At 38.8% G+C, this 22750-nt stretch overlaps 1 protein-coding gene across 1 annotated transcript in view; it reads right to left on the bottom strand.

The window, feature by feature from the left end:
- Nucleotides 1-1594: 1594 nt before the first annotated feature.
- LOC117297774 (inactive tyrosine-protein kinase 7-like) overlaps nucleotides 1595-22750 on the bottom strand; it is a 55297-nt gene continuing 34141 nt past the window's right edge. Inside the window, exons 3-13 of the mRNA XM_033780926.1 lie at nucleotides 14600-14890; nucleotides 12877-13045; nucleotides 12396-12523; nucleotides 10983-11273; nucleotides 8534-8667; nucleotides 7855-7990; nucleotides 7116-7388; nucleotides 6163-6432; nucleotides 5385-5771; nucleotides 4500-4732; nucleotides 1595-4084 (exon numbers count right to left, since the gene is read on the bottom strand). Coding sequence (XP_033636817.1) covers nucleotides 3509-4084; nucleotides 4500-4732; nucleotides 5385-5771; nucleotides 6163-6432; nucleotides 7116-7388; nucleotides 7855-7990; nucleotides 8534-8667; nucleotides 10983-11273; nucleotides 12396-12523; nucleotides 12877-13045; nucleotides 14600-14890 — 2888 coding nt within the window. The 3' untranslated portion in view covers nucleotides 1595-3508. The remainder of the gene's footprint in view (nucleotides 4085-4499; nucleotides 4733-5384; nucleotides 5772-6162; nucleotides 6433-7115; nucleotides 7389-7854; nucleotides 7991-8533; nucleotides 8668-10982; nucleotides 11274-12395; nucleotides 12524-12876; nucleotides 13046-14599; nucleotides 14891-22750) is intronic.

The following is a 22750-nucleotide window of genomic DNA, read 5'->3' as shown; positions in this document are numbered from 1 at the left end:
TATCTTAAGTCATTTTTTTCTCGCTCTCTTCTCTTTATTTTTTACAACACATAAAATGCTTTGAATACATTACACATGATACTAATCTTAGGATAGCACTAGTTATCTTCTTTTCTGCTGTACTAGTGCCGTACTTAACAACCTCCAAAACATGATCATTTGAGAACAATTGTATTTCTGTTATTCTTTCAGCAAAACCAACTGTTTTCGATCATCAAGAGCCAATTTCACAGAGCACACTAAAGTGCTATGCACACAAAAACCTTGCTAAACACAATTAGGTTACCAGCCAAAATCGGTGGTTGTTGCCCCACTATTTGTTCTGCTATCATGGCTAAGCATAATTTTCCAGTTAGCAGCTTTATGAAATTGATCCCGACATCATGTAATGTCATTTCTTTTCATCACTTTACAAGCTTTAATACATACGTCACTGACTTCCAGTGCACACTTAATACAAATATTGACAATCTAGCAGTTTTCTGATTATAACTTTAATAAAATCAATAAACTCCCCCAAGTTCTGCTGAATTTCTTAAGATGAATAACTGCATTATTTTCAGTTTATTAAGAAAGCTTAGGCAGACCACCATGCTCACATTAAGTAGATTCAAGATTATTTAAAAAAACTATGACTACAACTGACGGCTTCAGCTTTAGATCCTAAGCCAGAGAGGGTCTCTAAGCCAGAGCCAAAACCTAAGCCGTGTTTTCTCACAATTGCATTAGACATACCCACTGACCCCTGTATTTCCCACAGTAGTCCATCTATTACAATCACTTAATTCTACATCACTTCTTTTGTAAGGCCATGCACAAGTAGTCATCGCAAAACACATCGTGAACAAGATTCCATAAATGACAGTGTGTCCACATTTTGTAATGCAAGGATCACTCACATTACACCACCCCAAGCATGTACTGCTATTGAATACAAATAGCCAAGCATTTTTTACCAAACTCTGTGGGTTTTTTTTCACACCAGTAATTCTCCCAATGATTTATATTTTCACATTCACTAATCATAGAGTTAAATTCTTCTTTAGTTTTCCAAATTTCTTTGGGCCACACAAACAAGTTAAATACATTAGTACCCATGTGTTTGCACATACATGTACATTAGTACCCATGTGTTTGCACATACATGTACATTAGTACCCATGTGTTTGCACATACATGTACATTAGTACCCATGTGTTTGCACATACATGTACATTGTAAGGCATAGTACCGCATAATACATATTATGTGTTTATACTCTCTGTCTTGTTCCCAGACTTATGCAGCATCAATATCATATAGAACACAAGCTTGTCAACTTGTTAGGCTGTGTCCAAGTTGTATGAAAAATATGTATTTTTAGCAATCTTGCCGTAACTAATACCAAAGCCATCAACTCGGAAACAACCTTACTATCAAAGGCTGTTAGTGATACATTGACTACAGTGTGTCTACAGCTGCAGCCACAATCCATAAAACAGCAGCCATAGCCAACAGCCACTGCTAGCAACCATGGAAAGCAGCCACAACCAGCAGTCACATCCAGCAGCCACATCATCAGATGGGTCAATACATTGGCATAGACCAGTGAAGACAAGAGCCATGAACCAGCAGCCACAGCCACCAGCCATAGCCAGCAGCCACAGCCACAGATGGTCAATCTGGATACAGCAAATAACAACTTATCCACATTGTAACTGTTACACTGTCCTCACAACCACTTCCAATGTAAATCTCTCTTATTAAAGAGTATTGCATATAACGATGCATAGGAACAGTGGACGGTTAAATCACTTTCATGTACTTACTTTACTGTATTTGTTTACACTAAACTCCTCACTCACTACACAAATCAAAACAACATTTTTCTTTGGTATAAAAACACTTATTAGCATCACTTTTAGAGTGGAGTGCAATCGTGCAATTCTTTGATAACTACATGTAGTACAGGAAGTGCATCATTCGCTCAGGACTATCAGGTTTATGAGTGCAGTTTACTATAGATTTTTAAAAAAAATTGCTTTGGCATGTATTTTGGAAGTGCATGTAAAGGATGTTTATTGACCAAGATTTGTCTCCAAAGTTACTGGCAAAAAGAAATGATTGTTTTCTAAGAAAATTTGTGGATTTTGATTTATTTCTTTAAAATTTAAACTCAATTTTCATAGAATGCCCATTTGATTATTACAGATAGCACTTGGCCGACAATAACAGACTATCTATACTGCATTGGTTAGCCAACTTGGATTGTCCCCATTCGGTGAATTAGCAAAAACTAAATTCAAACCAAGAAACCCTGGCCTCCGATCTCCTAACTGCACAACGGTTTTGTTTGAAAAACAGAAAGAGATTTTGAAGAAATCCTGTGCATTAAATTAATAGAGAGGTTGCTAGTATAAAATAACGATGGGTTTGGCACGAAAGATATCTATCTTTGAGAGAAACAATTGATTGAAAAAGTGCGGCGGGTGGCGATACTTGCACATTGATCGATACCAGCACAGGTATTATTCAAAACAAAATCAAAATTTTCTCTTTGCTACGAAAAACTGAAAGAGAATCTGTCAAAAACACATTCGACATTCAATACTTTTTGTTCATAGTGGACACAAACATTAATCAAACTTTATAATGGGTACATTTAAAAAAAAGTGTCCACTCTAACGACTACATTTTTTGTTTTTTTTACAATTCAGGCAAGGATGCAGTAAATAACTGCCTGATAAACCGTGACTCTAAGCTTATAAGCGGTGGTGGACTTTCTTTTAAAGAGTTGTTTCACAATTAAAAGCACATCATTTTTAAACAACAGTACACTGTTGAAGATCAAAAAGCAATTCATTTTATATATAAACATCAATATTATAAGATGGACAGTAGAAAAATTATCATCAGATTTGAAAGAAGTTGAAAAAGAAAGGACAAAAAACCCAAAACACTTACTCCATTGCGGCATCTTCGTTAGGTTTGGGATTGATGAGACAATGTGACCCCTAGAATAAAAATCAACATCAAAACAGGGAAGACTTCTATACGCACTTACATGTATGGAGAGCTTGAAATGAAGGATCTACTCGCCATTGTCCACGTTATTGAAAAGCATTACAAAAAATTATCAAATATACAAAAGTAACATCAAGGTTCAATTAAACTCTTTTAGTCTTACTAGGTTTACACAATTTACGTAAAATGACAACAGTAGAAGTAAAATCCAGTGACTTGCTTTGCTTTGCAGTTCCAATAAAAATTGAGCCCAATATCACTTTGCAGCAGTGCAACTACTACTGCGTTCATTATTTGGTCAGAACACTTTGCTTTGTACTTTGGGGAACACCATGACGTACAGAACAAGTGAAGCCCCAAAAACCACACCTTAACGAGACTGATTATACTCCAGAATTATACCAGCGAGTGTGAAGATAACATATCAGAAACAGATTACCAAACAGTTTCTGTGTTATTTCAATTTTGCAATTACCCCTCAACCCCCTCGGAGTCCATTCCAAACTCACACACTGCTGTCTGGTGTTATACTTTGAAGAGCCATGACGATATCGCTGAATGAATAACGCTCCTTGGCACTCTCCGCCCAACACCTGTGCATCAAGATCTCCACCTCCTCCGGGGTACCGGTCGGCGTCTCCAACATCAGCTCTGCATCCAACAGCGCCCTCATCAGGGCGTCGTTGTCCAGCTGCTTGTATGGCATGTCACCCTGAGAGAACACCTCCCATACGAACACCCCGTAGGCCCAGACGTCGCTCTTGGTCGACAGCTCGTCCTCGAAGATGGCCTCGGCCGGCATCCAGCGGATGGGCACCAGCTTCTGCTTGTACTCGTGGTACTCGGCGCGGTACAGGTCCCGACTGACGGCCATCATGCTGACTTTGGTCTCCATGGCGGGACTCAGGAGGCAGTTGCGAGCGGCAAGATCTCCATGGATGAATCGATTGCTGGATAGATGCTCCATGCCCAGGGCAACCTGGTTGATGGTGTCTAGCTTCTGAGCTAGGGTCAGAGGAGGGGGCGTGTTAGTTGTGCCGTTCTCACCACAGGTGGCGCGCAAATACTGCTTCATATCACCCTGCAAATCAAAATCACAATACGGTAAGCAAAACAACAAATAAAAATAATAATAATATGGACTTATAATGGGCACATCTCCAGAAGCTGATCAGGCCGCATATAAAAAAAAAAAGAGAGACACCAAAGTCATGTTCAGAACAAGTGAACTGAAAAACTAGCGAAACAGATGTGACTTTAATTCCCTCTTGAGGATGTTCAAAGATTTTGTTTGACGTAGTGTGGCAGGAAGCTTGCACCAAATGGCAGAAGCTGGCAAAGGCACACTGACCATAACAAGAGGTTTTAAATGCTGGTTGAGCTAACATATGCAATTGAAGATCTTAAAACCTGACCAGATTGTTTGAGTGAGATAAGCTCATGGAGAACTTGTTTCCAAGTCTGAATAATCTGGAAGGGAAATACTTGTTACTCACCCATTCTAGGTACTCTGTGATCATGAGCTGAGGTTCAGCATCTCTGCACATCCCAAGTAACTTGACCACGTTGTCATGATTCAGCTTACTCAGCATGTCCATCTCCCGACGGAAGTCCATCTGTTGGGCCTCGTTCTTGTTCTGCAAAGCTTTGACCATCACCGTGGTTGCCTCTACACCCTCAGTGATGCCAGCTGCCCTGGCTAGGAATACTTCACCATACGAGCCGTTACCTACAAGGAGGGAGGGTGGGTAGAACAAAATGCACATTAGCCTCACATATCTTTCCTTAGGACAAAACTTGTAATGGCTTTGAACTTTATAAGGGTGTCATGGCTGAGCTGTTAAGGGCATCAAATTCAAGTTATGGTGGGTAAGTCAGCAGAGTGTGGGTTAGAATCCCGGTCATGGCACTTGTGTCCTTGTGTAAGATGCTTTACCATAATTGCTTCTCTTCACCCAGGGGTATAAATCGGCACCTGTGATGGTAGAAGTTGATAATGTGAATAAAAAGGACTATTGGAGCACTACCATTGCCCAGGTGGTATATTTCCCATGGAGCTGAAAAAGATTCAGGGGATTCTAATGGCCCAGCGACCAGGGTACTTATGTAAAGCACATTGAGACGGTTATTGTGAAATGACTATATAAGAACTAGTTATTATTATACAAGGATTCTGCTAAATCTTGGCAATTTTTATGGGAAAATTTAAAGCAATTCTTATGATGTCTTAAGTCAAGTGTGACACATTTCCAGATACCTCATCAACCCTAAACAGACACACATCCTTCAGTACAAGAATTCTTAAGCACTCCTTGAACCTCCACTTCAAAAAATAAATCAAACCACATCCCAAAGTGGCTAGTCCAGCCTTCAAGACTCACCAATGACGACAAGCGTCTGTAGGTCGTGGCGTGGAAACTGCAGTTTATCGTAACTCCCCCTCCTCCCTGCTCCTTTCAGTAGCGGATTCATGGCCATGTCTCCATTGCTCATTCGTCCAACCTTCTCTTCATCGTGATATTCTCCGTTGGGAATCGGATGAGGGAGGGTACCATTCAGCTTAGCAGCCTCTTCCCCACCAGCAGCGCCAGCTTCTAATGCAGCGGCTTCCGCCTTGAAGAGTCGTCGCTGCTTCAGACGACGGTGACGACACCACCACATCAGACCGACGACCAGAATGATGTAAGCCAATGCACAGCCGACGGCTATGGCTATGGTACGGTTCATCAACTGCGGGGTGAAAGGAGCTAGGTTGGGTGGGGTTCCTCCTGTGGAGCATAAGAACAATGAGTAATGTTTCAGATCAAAGAAAATTACAGGGTTTGCCCGTAACTTTTTTAGTGACTGGCAAGCAGGTGCAGTTAGCTGGCCCGTCCGCTCTTTCACAGTCCATACGTTACATTAGGGATGCTTTTAAACACTGAAGTAGCCAGCTGGACCCCTTGAAAAGAATATCCACAAAGCTTGAGTACTCTTTATTTAAGTGTGCTACTGTCTATCAATTATTATACAAAACCACAGTGAATGATATTGAATAGTAAGACAGTAGGAGGGTTGACTACGTACAAAGTAGATGCATTCACCACATGATATCATAATGGCTGGCATAATGGATGATACCGAACATAGTAGGAGGGTTTAAAAAGCACTGGTACTCACTCCGGACTTCTAATGTAAACTCTGCACTATTGAGTCCAGCATTACTCCCAGCAATGCATTGATAGTTGCCAGCATCGGATGCTTTAATCTCATCGATGTACAGTGAACCGTTCTCCAGTGGTGTCTTGTGGGGTTTGTTGACCGTTGCCGGGGAGATGCCTAACCATGTGATTGTTGGAATGGGATCCCCGCTTGCCTTGCAGTCTATGGTTAGAGGATAACCCTCGTACCCTGTCACATTGACGGGGACTATGACGAATTTAGGTCTCACTGCAAAATGGAAAAGATGTAACGTTTTAAGTCTGCAGTTTGGATGGGGGTCAATGACATCTGTTTTGAAATGGTATAATCAAACACCCACTTGACCACAGGCCAGTCCAGTAATTTTAGAACTGGGCCACTAAACCCACAATCCACTCTGTATGGTAATCTGGAACTTTTACCATAGACTAACTATAGCGTTTTTTTAGCTTTTTAATTCTACTTTTCCTGTAAGTTCAGAAAAAAAACTAAAGATATATTTTAGCTCTTGTAACAACTGTTTCTGGTTCTATGAAAGTTCTGAGTGTCAAGTTAGATGATCATTAATCCTGATACATGTACATCAGGGCTTGAGATTTACACCGCACCATAGTGACTTTTTTCAATTCAACATCTTAGGCTCAAAAGAATGATGTTTAAATGTTGAGTTTTCGAGTATCACAAAGATCTTTTAATCCTGCTGAGCATCATCCATAACACTGAAGATATCAGTCTTCTCTAAGTGTCTTGTTAAGATCATAAAACTGTGTTCTCCGTTTGATTCTAGTCTCCTTTCAATTTAATTCTGCTCTTGTAAGTTAATTCCGGGTCCAGTAAAGATTCTACGCTACAAGTCCTACAGTCTTGTGGATTTTACCTTGAAATTCAACCCCTGAACCAAATTTTATAGAAATAAAAGTGTTGGATCTTACCAAAGACATTGATGTTGACCGTGATATTGATCATCTCGCCGCCAGCCGTAGCGACACACATGTACTTGCCGGCGTCTGTCTTCATGGCCGGGTAAAAGGTCAACTTGCCGTCCGTCTCATTGATATGAGAATCCCATGGGGCTGTTCTATCTCCACCGAGCTTGATCCATCGGACGATTGGAGGGACTGATGCTGTGGCTCGACAGATGAGTTTGGAGTTTTCACCGAGCTCTAGAGGTTTGCTGCTGGGCGCTGGAGAAAACTTTAAGACGGCTGTTTGGGTAATTGAGGAGACCAGAGGGAAAAGTGTTATTCTGGGTAGAAGTTTGTACAAATATCAAGCATAAATCCAGCACTTCTGTAATTTCTCTAATTCTGTAATATAGTTTTAAATATTTGTGTAAATTTGTTTTCCCCCTGATTATTTTACTATATTGTGCTGACGTTTTACAAGTGTATCTTATAACGAAGTGCTTTTGAACACGCTTGTGTTATTACGTCTGAAACTGCTTATCATTATTATTCAGGCATATTGGCCCATGGAAAAAAGTAGGACAATTTTATAAAGAACAAGGGCTAACCTTAATGGTGTAGGCTTTAATTGACTTTTAGGCCTCATTAATACAAATTTTCTGATTTTCCCAGTATCCCCCCCCCCCATTAAAAAAAAAATTAAAAAAATCAGAACCAGAGTAAATTAGGAAGAACATGATGCCTGTTCATTATTTTGATGACTTACCCATGACAGACAATGTGGCCTCGGCTACAACACTACCAGCCACTGTTTCTGCCCTACATACATAAACACCTCCATCTGTTGTCATAAGTCTCCTCATGTGAAGTGTACCATTACTCAAGACCATGAATCGTCCATCCTGAAATACAATGAGATCGAACAATCCATTTTGATACCTTTTGTAGATTAAGTTTTTGGCCATGACATGAATCCTTAGTCACTGTGAATGATGATAGGTGATATAATTTACCTGTAGAAGTTCCAGCTTCATTACTCGTCAAGTTTTTTTAGAGAGGAAAACAAAATGTAAATCATAGAGCGATGTTTTCAGGAGATTCGCTTAAATGTTTTACAAGCTAAAATAATTTTTGTTTCCTGAGATGAAAAATATTTTTATGACATTGTTTTACTCATTTCTCAAAACAAGTAAAATTTTAAGGGAAGCTTTCTACCATCATTATCTTTATACAGTGTAAGTTTGATGAAAATCAAAGAATAGTATTTGTTAAAAAAAATACAAAAAGTAAAACAACCTCCCCTTACAGCAACCAATCATTAAAACAAAAAAGAAAACTTTTAAGTTTTCTTTTTTGTTAAAACAAATTCTGGACGGCATATATATATGAAAAAAATCAATCAATAAATACCCCCCCCCCCTCTCATGTTTGGTCTTCTTTCTCACCTGTATTTCCCTTCCATCTTCTTGAAGCCATGTAATACGGGGTTTAGGGTTAGCGTCAGCTTGGCAGTGGAGCCATGCCTCTGAAGCTTCTCTTGCTAACACATCCTTGGGCTTCTTGGTGAATTCTGGCATTGCTGTAACGATAAGATAACCAATCTTGGTTGTTGAAGTGATTTCATTCCCTGACTTTCACCTCTGTGGAACAGAATCCCACCTCCGAGCAGAGCCTTGCATGTGCATTGGATTTTCAGTCCCTACCTAATTGCATGTTTTTTTTTTCTTTTTGTGGGTTTTCCTTACATATCTAAAACTGAGTTTTTTTTTTCTTGTTTCCTATTCATCCTGTTGTTGGAGCGATTGGATGTGTAATAAATCAGTAATTAAAAAAGGAATGCAGTGGTGGAGTGTACAACTGAGCAGTCTAGCACACCAGGCACAGGTTTCTGTGGTTCAGTCTAGAAGTATCGCGTTTGAATCCCACTCATGCCAGACTAGCAAGAATCTCCCCCCCCAAAAAAAAAAAAAAAAAAAAAAAACATCAAAAATCCCCCAAAGCAAAGAACAAAGTCATCACATAATCAACATGTGTTTCTTTCACTTTTTAAAAAAGATTTTGACAATAAGAGCAGCCAAGTTAAGCATGATGATTGAAGGCTCTTTCACAGGTGATTGAAGAAAAACTATACACTGAAAAAAAGTGCAGGAATTTCTTGATCTGATAAGACTTAACTCTCGGCTGAAAGGTAAAAGTCAGATCCAAGATCTCCTTGGAAGACATTCCACAACATAAATTAAAAACAAGGCCCAGAGGCAACTAAAGGTGATGAAGAATACAGAAGAAAACGAGTAAACAGGAAGGAATTAACTGACAAGAAATATAAATCAGATTGGGATCAGATTGGGATCAGATTGGCTCTGTGGTTTTAACCCCGGTTTGAATCCTACCTCAGATCAGAGCCTTGCATTTATATGTTCAGTCCCTACCTAACTGCATGGGCTTTTATTTTCCTTCCAAATCTAAAACTGACCATTTCTTCTTGTTTCCTAATCACCACCCTGCTATTGACGCTTGCGTTGTTGAATGTGTATAGAAACAAATTAATAAAAATATTAGCGTGTTTCAGCTGTAGCATTGCTCCTTTTGGGGTTTGTATGTACTCCAAATTTCAACAAATCGGTAAGCCACAGCTATGAAGCTGCCGTGTAGAATTTAATGTCACCTTCAAGCGCCAACTCAAAACTCACTTACATCATAGTTTATGATCTGGTTTTTTTTTTCTGATGTATTTTCTTCTTTCTCTTTTTGGTTTAACTCTCCTGTTGATTATGTGGCACTGTGTTCTTTGTAGACACTCTGAATTATTATGACTGACAGAGAAAATACCTTGTCCTCCATGTAGAAGTATGTCTAATACGCACCAGGCATTGTATAATTATTCTATCAATGTTTTGATCCTGCGGGGAATGTAACCAGCCAAAGTGGCTAACTTTAGAATACCGTGTGTAACTTGATGCACGGACTCATCTCCTCTACATGTATAAATTCCCCATGGCAACTCCCTATCCATTGATTGCTCATGGACCGAAGAAGGCCGGGCCACACTCAACGATTTCCATCATCCATTGGAGTCGGAAACGAAAAACAAAACTAGAGCTGCGCACAGAATTTCAAAAGGAGGAGTAGAATTATGGGAGAGGAAGTCGGATGATGAGTGAATTGATAAAGAACAAAGCAACGATCGGACTACTTCAATGATATCTCCGCTCCCTACTTCCAAGCCTACACACGTTCAAGGACAGTGAACACAAATGCTGTTAATTTGGAATTCAATCTTTGTTTCTGAAGTACAATCAAATTTGAAGTATACCTTTGCAAATTGTATCCTGTAGCCTTTCAGCTACATTGTGCAGCTTTTTATAAATGAACCACAATACTGTAGTAATAACGGGGGGAAAGGAAGGTTCGTGTTGGACTACTCCCAAAAGGCAGCAGTGATTAGGAAGATTTCGTCCCAGGTTTCACAAAGTGGCGTTTCACTCAAAAGTCATAATTTTTATGAAAATTTGTTCAGTCACTATTTGACTGCACCAACATTTATCTTTAATTTTACAAAATCTTATTTCTCAAAGATGTTTAGTTTTGCAGATAAAGTAAAACACTTTTTTATAAAATTGTAGTTAAACATTTTGGTGTTCGAGGTTTTTTTTCTTCATGAAGTGACACTTTGCATAAGGGCAAGCCCGCATATGGGTATGAGTGCTATAAGTGCGTGTACTGGCGAACCTCTGACACCTTTATTTTTCACACTAATTTTTTTTACAATAATTCCTGTTATACAAATCCATCTACGATCAATATTAAAATGCAATTTTTTTCCAAACCAAGTTGACATCTATGGGGTCGATCACGCCAATTCATGAAACCTGCATGGATTTATTGAATACTCACTTGCTACGATAACACCAAGTGGAGATGTCACCTCACCGGCCATGTTGGAAGCTTGACATGTGAAGTTACCATTGTCTGATGCCTGAACTCGCTTGAAGACCAAGTATGTACCCCCTTCTGTGTGTACCCGGTCTGCAAGATCAGAGCTTACAAGAGCACCAGACTGGTCCAGCCAACTGATCTGAGGTTTAGGTACACCCCCTTTGACACCGTAGGGGTAGGTGCAGTTGATCGAGAGTCGCTCGCCATCGGGGATGGTTCTTGAACCGAGAATCGGCAGATCTTCAACCTCTGAGAAGTTGGAAATAAAATGGCAGGAGTTTAAAATCATTGATACAACACCAAAATAAGTGGTGGCTAGCTGTATATAAACCTTGGTTGAAATTGTTTTTCTTCATTGCATCTGAGGAAGTGGTTGTTGCTTCGAAAGCTCATGCAGATATTTATTTATTACTAGAACCAGTCATTAAAGTACTACATTTTATTTTCCTCTTTGTTATAATATCATAAGATACGTAATATAGAGGAAAAAGAAAAGGTGTTTTTTTTGACACAAAGTACCACTAAAAACTTGTAACATCAAAATCAACATCATAAATGTTTGGTTGCAAGTTAAAAAAAAACTCTTGACATACCTCTAGTCATTGCCTCAGTGCCCCTAAAAATGCCCCTAAGAAAGTTCCCCTAAAGAGGTGCCATGTGTAGGGAAAAACCGATTGTGTGGGTTCCCCTCATTTTGGGTTTTCCTCCCACAACTAAAAACTAAACCTTTTTTTTTCACTTCCTTATCACCATTCTATTATTGGTGCTTGTGCTGTTAGATGTGTTTAGAAATATGAAAAAATAGTTTGAGTTTTTAACAAAAACTGGAGCTGGACTTGAACCAACAACCTCCGATACAACAAAACGGCACTCTACCAACTGAGCTATCCGGGCGTTCTCCCCTTTTGTCATTTTCTTCATTTAAAAACTTACTTGGAAACAAGCAATGGAGAGCTGTTGATAGTATAAATCATTGTGAGAAATGGCTCCCTCTGAAGTAACGTAGTTTTCGAGAAAGAAATAATTTTCCACGAGTTTGATCTCAAGACCTCAAAATTAGATTTCAAGGTCCCAAAATCAAGCATCTGAAAGCACACAACTTCTTGTGACAAGGGTGTTTTTTCTTCCATTATTATCTCGCAACTTTGATGACCAATTGAGCTCAAATTTTCACTTTTTTTTTTTTTTTTTTTTAATGCATATGTTGAGATACACCAAGTGAGAAGACTGGTCTTTGACAATTACAATAAGTGACACTCTATCAACTGAGCTATGCAGGCGTTCTCCCCTTTAGTCACAATCGTCATTTGTGGGTGCCAGTCAGAAGCCATATATACATGAAACCGTTAGCTGCCATGTAAAACTACTTACTTGCAACCATGAGTTCAGCTTCGACTGTTGCTTCTCCCAGTTCGCTTACACCCATACAGATATATGTTCCTTCATCCGCTGCAATCACATCATTGATAACAAGGGTTCCATCTGGTAGGATCCGAGTGCTGCAATAAGAACACAGGAGTGCATCAGAGATTTCTTTTCTGGTGTAAATCTCTGCTGAGTAGTGTTGGTTCTAAAAAGAAACCGGTGGTTGACAACTCAACGTTTTGATCAGCAGCATGCTTCGTTGTTACAACTTTGTGTGACAAGGGCATTTTTTCTTCAATTATTATCTCGCAACTAACAACGAATTGGGCTAAAATTTTCACAGGTTTGTTATTTTATGCATATGTTGAGAAACACTGAGTAAGAAGACTGGTCTTTGACAATTACCATAAGTGTCAAGTGTCTTTATGTATTAACTGGGAAATGAGCTTGGCTCAGTTGGGCGCAAACATTATAACTATTCTCTTACCTGGTTCCATTAGATAGATGTACAGGGTTGTTGACCTCTCCTGACCCTTTAAAGTACCATTCTATGACGGGGTCTGGGGTACCAGTGAAAGCGCACTGAAAACTTGCAGCGCCTCCAATGGTGATGATGTCTCCCACAGGGGCAACTTGATTGATAGGAAAGTCTGCGTCTGTGTTGGAAAGGATAAGGGGAATGTAACAAGGGAATGTGATAAGGTCAAATGGGGTACAAGTTTGGAAATTGGAAAACTTGACAAGAGATAATCATCGGTATTGTCTGCATTAGCTTTGTTTATCTTCATCATTTCCCTTCCTACCATGCCATCGAACAAGAAAAAAGAGAAAAATAAATATCACAAAAACATAAAACAAACAAAAGTTCCAACAAATAAGCAAACAAATATGTGTCATATAAAATGATAAGTACTACACATGACAAGGGTATAGTACCATCACATTCTAAAAAGTCCTACAGTTTGGTGTTTCTCAAAACCTGTAGCATTTTAAATGTACTGGATACTTCAGCCATCAATACTTACTTACATTTTATTAAGTTCAGCGAATACAAACAAGAATTTGGTCGTTACAAATAGTTCTGATCGGGTAAACATCCTGAGCTACAAGACCTGCTGGTTAACCCAGATTATCCAGAAATGTGGCTTCTGAAACGTTTTAGCCATTCCTAGTTTTTAAATAAGTGTGCAACCAACACCGCCACTTTTAAGAATTATACTCTGCGATTAAAACGCTTGAATGCTCAAGGCATTTTCTATGTTTTCTCTGGACCGACACAGCCACAACTCAAGTCAAAAGTGTTCTTCTCTTTCCTTCATGGACCATGTCCCTTTATTTTTCTCTCTCCGAGTAATATCTAGACCAGCGTGTCGGTGAAACATCAAAGAAAGAGACAAGCTCCACTGCACTGCAGAGTGATTTCGCGCATAGTTAAACTGACATACGTGTGTACAGTCACCGCGTGACAACTTCAATGCCTGTCAGATTGGGACCTGGAACTTAGAACCAATCCCATTATTAAGAACAATAATTTTAATTCATTCTCCACCACAATGGTCAAGGCCGGGAAAGCCCCTACTGAAGAATGGATCCAGTCACTTTGCATTTTGGGCAAATGAACTATATCTGGACCAACTTTCAGCAGGTCACTGTCTACCATAGAATTCTGTTTACAGATGGTCATCATTATCTGCTGTGTGCGGGGTTACAAGTACAAAGTGTGTGTCAACTGCACATTCTTCTTTCAAAGTTCATGCACAACGTATTGTAATAATAATACTGAGCTCTTATAAAGTGCTTTATCACATCCGATGGGCATATCAAAGTGCTCAGTATTTTTCCTGCAAGGTATGTGGAACTACATTTTAAAGTTTGAGACATGTTCCTTTATAGCACCATGTAATGGTTTATAAGGTGCTGTGGCACAATATGTTGGATTACACAAGGGTTAACTGGCCCTGGCCAGCAACTTGTGATTTATTGAGTCTACAAAAAAAAGGAAAACCCAAAATTGCTGCAAACTGGGGGTGTCTAAAATAGCGCAAAATACAATATTTGGTATTAGTTGAGTGTCGAGCTTAACTACTAGGTGTCACAAAGACCCCCTAGTACCCCTCTAATCGAGGAGGTAGAAAACGCTCTGATGAATACTGTATGTTCCAGCCCACAGACCACCACATTACAAACTATTTAATAATACTCCATCTTACCCAAGATATTCAATGTTACATTCCCACCGGAGCTAGACACCAGCCCAGCTCTGTTCTCTCCCTGACACGAATACACGCCGCTGTCTTTCATCCTGGCGCTCTGTATCCTCAGCCGGTTCCTATTCAACTCAAAGTCCTCATCAGCGACGAGCTTCTCCTTGTCGTGATACCAGACGATTTCAGGAGGAGGGTTGCCGTCTAGCTTGCAGTTGAGGGTGACCCTCATGCCTTCCTCGATGAGGTCCAACGAAGCTGGGACTTTTAGGGTGACTTTCGCCGAGGGTTGTATCCCTGTAGGAGAGAAGAAAAATGGTTGAAGTGAAATTTAATAAGTTATGTGGTGTTCCAACTATGGGATAAAAAACACCCTGAACAGTTTTAAAACGGTGTTGGATGTAAAGCGGCCATATGATCATATACATGTACCCCATCTTGGATGGTCAACAAGGGCAGGGCTGAAGCTGTTGAAGACCCGTATGGCCAATGAGTGCTCAGCCCTCTAGTGTCACAGATTTACCACAACATAATCTGGTGTTCCAATTATAACCTATTGCAAACTAAAACGAGGCATGTGAACAGGAATTGGAAATTTACAAAACATGCAAAGCAATCTCCACATTTCTAAGACTGAAGTCAAATGGGAGTGGCAGGAAAAACTTCTGCCATTGTCCTGGTAGTACAAGTACACAGTACACCCGTATTAGAGATTTTCACTACACTCTAGCCCGGTTCACACTTCCTGCGAATGCTTCGTGCGATGCGAATTTCATTGCGTCACAAAGGGAAATGGAGCGCGTACCGATTGTTGCGTCACCAAAATTCGCTTCGCATTCGCATTCGCAGGAAGTATGAACTAAGGTATGAACCGGGCTTAAGACAAAGTCCAAATTAGGCAGTGGCTACATTTGGATGGCTGAAAAGGCTCATTCTTCACAAATTATCGCTGCAGCCACCGCAGCAATGGACAAAGCTATCATTTACCACCCCAAAAAACATACCAAAAAAACCATTAACGTACAAACATAAAAGTACATGTGCAACCGTATTTTATGATGATATCTAAAACATCATTCTATGAATGAATCATAGCACATAAATACCCCTCATAAATCTCGGCCCAGTCTGGATTGAGAAACCACAAGAATCTTAAGCATTGGGGTTCAGGGAATCAGAGAGATAGAGATGAAGCCAACAGCTGTGAAGATAAACCACAAACTACACGACAATAAATTCATATATACTACAGCGAATGAAATTCAGTAACCTATGTTCAAATTGTCACCATTTTCATGAAGCAATGCATGGGTTAAAAATAAAATAAAAAATTGCATTTTGGTTTGGACAAATATTTGATGAATTTATTACTATTATTATTATTATTATTCAATAAGTTTCAGGACATAAAGGTACTAGATTTTGTAATTACATGACAAACAACTGTCTTTTTGTGTTTCCATGCAGTGACGTACCCAAAAATACCACTTTAATTGTTTTCAAACAGCAACTTGAAAAAAAGAAAAATTTCAAGCGCATTTTCTCCAAAACACATATTTTTGGATTGGATGTGAGGGCACTAACATGTCAGTTTGTTCAACCAGAGATCTCAACGGAGGATGGAAAAATTACAGATTTGGTTAAACTACAGGTATTTAATTTATAAATAAAAGGCAATCATACCTGGCAATACAGGTAATTGCTCAGAGAAGCCTTCCCTAACTCTTTCCCACTAAGGACCTTGTATATCAAATAGGTTTTCAACCCTGCATGGGTTTGCCCACTTCCCACATCTTAAAGCCAAAACGTCTTCATCTCCACACAAGTATCCCCATAGGCCCACGGGTCACAGCGCTTTGAGAGTCACATCGTTTTATTAACAGAAAGAAAATACAACAATAAATTTGTTTACTACATAGATGATCCTGTATCTTAATGATCTGCGTATTAACTCATATGTCCTTTAATTTAAATAGCAGCTGAGCTATATTAAAGCTTTCCTTCTGGAATCTCATTTTCATCTGCAAAGGAAAATTACTTCTGAGTTGGCTTTAAACGATCTCAAAATCAGAAGCCTGATCAGCGGTCTTTAAGCCCCACCAAGAACCCACCCTGTCAGAAATGTCTACATAACACTCTAAACACTTAATCATTTCCTGGATGGCTTCGATAATATCAACTGATAACTCTAACATCTGTTTATATGACAAGGGGAAAACTTTTCCCTGCGAAAGCAATTCCGAGGGTTTACAATTATGATCAATTTACGGCAGACATGAAACACGGTAAATCAGTCCGCTCACGGCAGCCGTAAATCCTTGATGAATATTTGGAATATGTCACCACTAATCCCCTGGGGATGATTTATATAATATTTGGTTATGAATTTTGTCCACAAACAGATGGAAACAAGTTTTTAATGGAGGAGTTTAAATGTTTTTTATTTGTGTAGTGTACCATGAATCATTTAATGTTTATACGAACATGTACTTATCTGAACTTTGGGACAGCTGATGGATGTTAATTTTAAAATTGTATGTTACACTGATGCATTACTGAGCTGCCGGCAATTGCATCTTGCAATCAGGGAGATTTTGTACAGCAATCACTGGGAGATATTGAGAACTAGTATTCAACATAATAGGGAACAATCTTTCAAAAATCAGGGGGATTTTTGCACAACAATCGGGGAGAAATTTTGAATAGGAATTCACCATAAACTGGGGAAATAGTTTTCATAATCAGAGAGGTTTAAAAAAAAAATCATCAGACCATAGTAGACCACTTCCTGTTCAGCGCTTAGAAACCTTGTATTAAGCGCTCTATAAATGCATGTTGTTATTATTATTTATGGAAAGATTGGTTCGTTTATAGGGAACATTCTCCAGATTCACAGAGAGTTGACAGCTCTATGAGAGGGATGGTGGCAGATATTGGTTCCCAACCAAAATATTGAATAATAAGATAATTAGTTCAATGTCCTGTTCACACGAATTCAATTGTCAAACTCTTAAACATCACAACACAGTTATTAACATCCAGAGCACACACTAAGCAATGTACAACACCCTTGAGTTTCAATTAAGACAAGCTCACAGACAACTCAATACACGATGCGCAGGGTTTTCTTAAAGCGTTCAGTCGGCACTCAAAGTTTTATCCTTTTTTTAGACCATAAAGAATGACTCAACTAGCCTCCTCTACCTGTCCTCAGTCTTATATACTCTCCCCACCTGAATGAAAACACAACAAGCCTCTGGACCCAGAAACCTTTGACTGGATTCTCCCAACGGGGCTCGTTCGTTTTAATTAAAAAAAAGAATCCCCCCCTCCATCGAATCACACAGTACATTCTTCTCATGGTGTAAAATTAGCCTACATGATATCTTACGGCAAAAAAACTGAATACAGCGGTATAAGAACGGATAAACAAAACATAAATCATAAAAATGGGTAAATCAGAGTGCGCGTGATGAAACTTGAATAACACTGGCTTGGAATGCCTACTGGATAAATGAAAAAATTGTGGGTTTTTTTCATCTTGGGCTGCTGCAAACTGGGAAGGCCAGCAGTCAAGGTGGTAAACTAAACTGGATTATCCGCACGTCCTTGACTTGTTCATATCCAAGAATTTTTGATCCACTTAAGACATATTGGGATGACAATAAGAACCTTTGGTGACTCCTTTCTGGACAACATGTCTCAGAGAATCTGATTAACTCTTTCAGTACCTGCTTTTTTATTTGTATTTTGAAACTTAAGTGCCTAGGGTTTTGAGGTTTTTTTCCCCTTGAAATTCTGGCTTTCTCCTGTTGATTTGTGTTGCCTTGGTACATGCCAAAGTCAAAAGTAATTCTTGAGTGATAATGCCCTCTTGCATATGGACATGAATGAAGGATGACTTTTTGAGTATACATAAAAAAAGATCAGACATGTACGATAGTGGTGCTTTCAGAAAAAATAGATTATGATAGAATGTATGACAGTGGTACAGAAATATTTTATAAAAACAATAAATACATCCGTAGCTCTAACAGTAGGGTTATTTTATTTTATTATTTGTTTTGCCAGAGTTGTCATTACTTTCTAATTAGTAAATGGATTAAGAACAAAGCTTTCTTTGCACAAGCGCCCATGGTGTATCTGGTCATTAGCATTACACCTGAACTGAGCAATTCATGCATAGTTCTCCACTGGCCAAATGCCAGTTAAAACTAATATAATGTATTTGTAATAAGTTTTGTTTCACAGTCGTAAAATTTTATTTGTTTCTGTTCCCAATTTTAATTTATTTAATTTCTCGATTTTTGCTTCAATTTTCCTTTCTAAGATGTTTACTATTCTAATTGTTAACTTTGTACATACATATTATTTTATATATATTTTTAACTTGTGTATTATCCTTTCCTGTAGTTGGCGGCTGGTCCGCTGTTGGTTTGGTCAATAAATAAATATATATTATAAAACACCTCAGGACCAGTCACAATTCACTCCAAGCGGTCTGGCTGGCTATAGTTCAATGTTAGAGTCTAGAGAGCATCCCTACTTACTATGAAATGTCATGGAGGTCTACCATTATTCTTACTATGGAAGTATGGACAAGTGAAAAAGCTGGTGAACTAGGTAAGTAAACTGACAGCTAAACAGTCCTGCTGACCAGTCACTAAAATAGTTTTAGGCAAATCTGTTCAAGAATGCCGCCTGGTTAAGTACATCAAGGAAATGAAAATTATGGGCTCCCTTTTTTATAACTTAAAAAACACAAGAAATCTTTAGAATGACAAATCTCATGGACTCCTTCGAGAATTTCAAAGAAAAAAATGTTGGGATTGAAATACAATGGAAATTATTTGTTCAACAACAAAATGAAAGGCCTACATTCTGTCAATAATTTCAGCCATTAAAAAGCTACTTTAAAAGCCTATGAAGACACACATTAAAATCACATCTGCTAAACTGTGGAAGACTGTATCACAAATAATACTCTCTGCAGTCTCAATATGACAGTTCAGATTCCATGGAACATTTCTACAATCAAGAGTACAAGAGTTCTCCACCCTCCAAATAAAAAAAAAAGTCTTGAAATAAATGATATTAAAAACTCAACAACCATACAGCCAGCTTTATCATCAGAGCGTGTATCATCGTGAGGGATATAAGGTGGATTATTGGAACACCTTCCAGCAAATCCCTCCGAGGAAGACAAAAATATACTGGCTTTGCAAAAAGAGGGTGGGAATTCCGTACTCAAACACATGACATAGTCAGGCAATTAGATTGAAAAACGCACCAAATATTCAGAGATGATTGTAAATTTAATCAAGCTCAGCAGTTCACCTGTACTGTCCACGATCACCCCTTGCTATCCAGAGCAGTGGGTCCCCGAGGTAAGACATCACCAGAGCCTATGATACCCAAGGGATGATACCCACTAGACAGTAGCTACTGGCTTACCATAAGGTGATTCAGACACCCATTGGGTGGCTAAAGGGCACCCAGTTCATAACTGGGTGGATGTTGTGCGGCTGTACTCTCTAAATGTCTTCCTTTTCCAGGTACGTGTAAAATCAAAATATGCAAGACTCCTGTGAAAAAGAACACAAGCCTGGACTCCTGACCCCAATCGCTTTCCATTTCAGAGGAGAAAATGACGACCAGAATTACGAGTGTTTATACGAGAAGGGAAGGGCAACAATCACCCTACACTGTGCTCCCTTTTAGCGCCCAACCATTGAAAAAAAAATGGTTTGGGAATAGGTTATTGATTAGGAAAGTACGTTTTCTGTAAAACATGTTTTAAAAGTCTGCATCATATTCTCAATCTTTTTCATATGAAAGAAGGAAAAGAACTTTGACAAAAAGGCCTCACTAAATAGCTGAAATTGATACAAACAATTCAGAAAAATAACAGACTTTATTAATGACAGAACTAATTAAAAAAAAAACTGGCATTGCTGTATATTCAAAACACAACTTCTCATAATTTGTTCACATGAAAGAAGGAAAAAACTCTGACATCTTTTAAAGGCAGTGGACACTATTGGTAATAGTCAAATACTAGCCTTTACAGTTGGTGTATCTCAACATGTGCATAAAATAAAAAACCTGTGAAAATTTGAGCTCAATCGGTCATCGAACTTGCGAGATAATAATGAAAGAAAAAACACCCTTGTCACACGAAGTTGTGTGCGTTTAGATGGTTGATTTTGAGACCTCAAGTTCTAAACCTGAGGTCTCGAAATCAAATTCGTGGAAAATTACTACTTTCACGAAAACTATGGCACTTCAGAGGGAGCCATTTCTCACAATGTTTTATACCATCAACCTCTCCCCCTCACTCGTCACCAAGTAAGGTTTTATGCTAATAAATATTTTGAGTAATTACCAATAGTGTCCACTGCTTTTAACAGCTAAAATTGAAAAACAAATTGGTAAAAAAAACCGAATATATAGATGAAAGCACTAAATAAAAAACCTGGCATTGCTGGAACCAAAACACAAATAATCTAATAAACGAGATCCTTGGTTTGACCTGGAGGTCAACAAAAGGTGTGAAGTCTATGAATGATTTAAGAGGGAACCAGGGAAGTAATGAACTGTCAAAATGCAATTAGGGTGTAGTTAATGTCGCCATCCCCCTGAGGGGGCCAGTTAATGATTAAATGTAGAGGCCACCTCGCTCAATGATTGGAGGTATAAAAAAATCCTTTCTGATTTCATGGTGGTATGTGGAATCTTTCGTGTATTCTCTGATGACTGTGATAGTATTTCTCAACGATGCCTTTGCTTCCATAGCAAAAGCATAAATTAGGAAATGATAAACCGATACAGCTTGGAATGGTGAAGGTATTTTGTTCAAAATGAAACTGGCTATCAATCTGGGTTTCATATTTTCGAAAGGAAATAACAAGAACTTGAATATTATAACCGTTTCATGGATATAACATAATATGAGGGCCATGCCCCACAAGGCAATTTTTATAGGCAACTTGGAGGCAACCAACAGCAGCGCTTGCTGAAAGAACAACTACGAAGCATATTAGTTATTTTTTAGCAACATTGTCTAACGATCCAACAAGAAAAAAGGGTTAACATTGTGAATGTGAATGGCTTTTCTTCTTGGAATTGCCTGGATTGGTTGCCTTTAAATTGCCTGTGTAAGATGCTCTTAACATTCTGATCTTATGTAATTTCAATGTTCTTTGAGGAGTTTCATTCAAATTGCTTCACTCAAAATTGTGAGAAAGGGGGTGTTTCTAAGACACAAAATCCTATGCGTTGTGTTTAATGAATCTTGCACAAGATGACACAAGGTACAGGTGACTTAAAGGTACAGCCATGAATGTTTTTTGTCAAGGTATTATGCCAACTTATATACATGTACACAATTATCAAGAAAGATAAAGTAAAAGTGATTGTGAACGTTTCAGCTGAATACACTGTCTACTTGCTGGGAAAACAGCAACAAAAACTGTCACAGTATTACCACAGGAACGTTGAGTCCAACCATGTATAGCGAAGTGCCAGTGGGTACCAACTGCATCTCTGGCTGCAGCATTAGCAAATGGACACCAACCCTCAGAAATCTAAGAAACGTATCATGCATGAATCATCTCTCAGACTCAAATTCTTTTGGGGTGAAAAATTATCCAAACTATAGTACTTCAAGTTCAAGAGGATTCCTTTCAGCTGCAGTGCTTATCACCAAAGTATGTTTTTATCCCCATTAATTTTTGGATTACATGTAAATCTATGACCCTACCTTTTACCTCAAAACACAAAATACATGGAAGTATATACCAAAACACAAAATACATGGAAGTATACCATTGTTCATAAAGAAATTAGGTTTATGCAAAGACTGGTGTACGTCTTGTCCCCCTTCCCTTCGAAGAATATTCTTTTGATACCATTTTAACAGAATGATTGCCAGCACCTGTGCAGAAGACAGGAGATACCATACTGTCCAGTTAAAGCCAATCACTGATGACTGCCCTCAACTGTCTCTCTGCCCCACAAACTTCATGTACTTTTCATCAATTAACGTTTCATCAGGCCGGGATTACACAGAGGTCAAGTACTCTGGTCGTGGCCTTGGTGCCCCCTCAGAAGTTTCCCATAGACTCTAAATTTTCCAAGGAAAATACCCTTCAAAAC

This window comes from Asterias rubens, chromosome 1 (genome assembly GCF_902459465.1).
Source record: "Asterias rubens chromosome 1, eAstRub1.3, whole genome shotgun sequence".
In the NCBI taxonomy this organism is placed as follows: domain Eukaryota; kingdom Metazoa; phylum Echinodermata; class Asteroidea; order Forcipulatida; family Asteriidae; genus Asterias; species Asterias rubens.
This window is presented reverse-complemented; position numbering and strand designations above follow the sequence as displayed.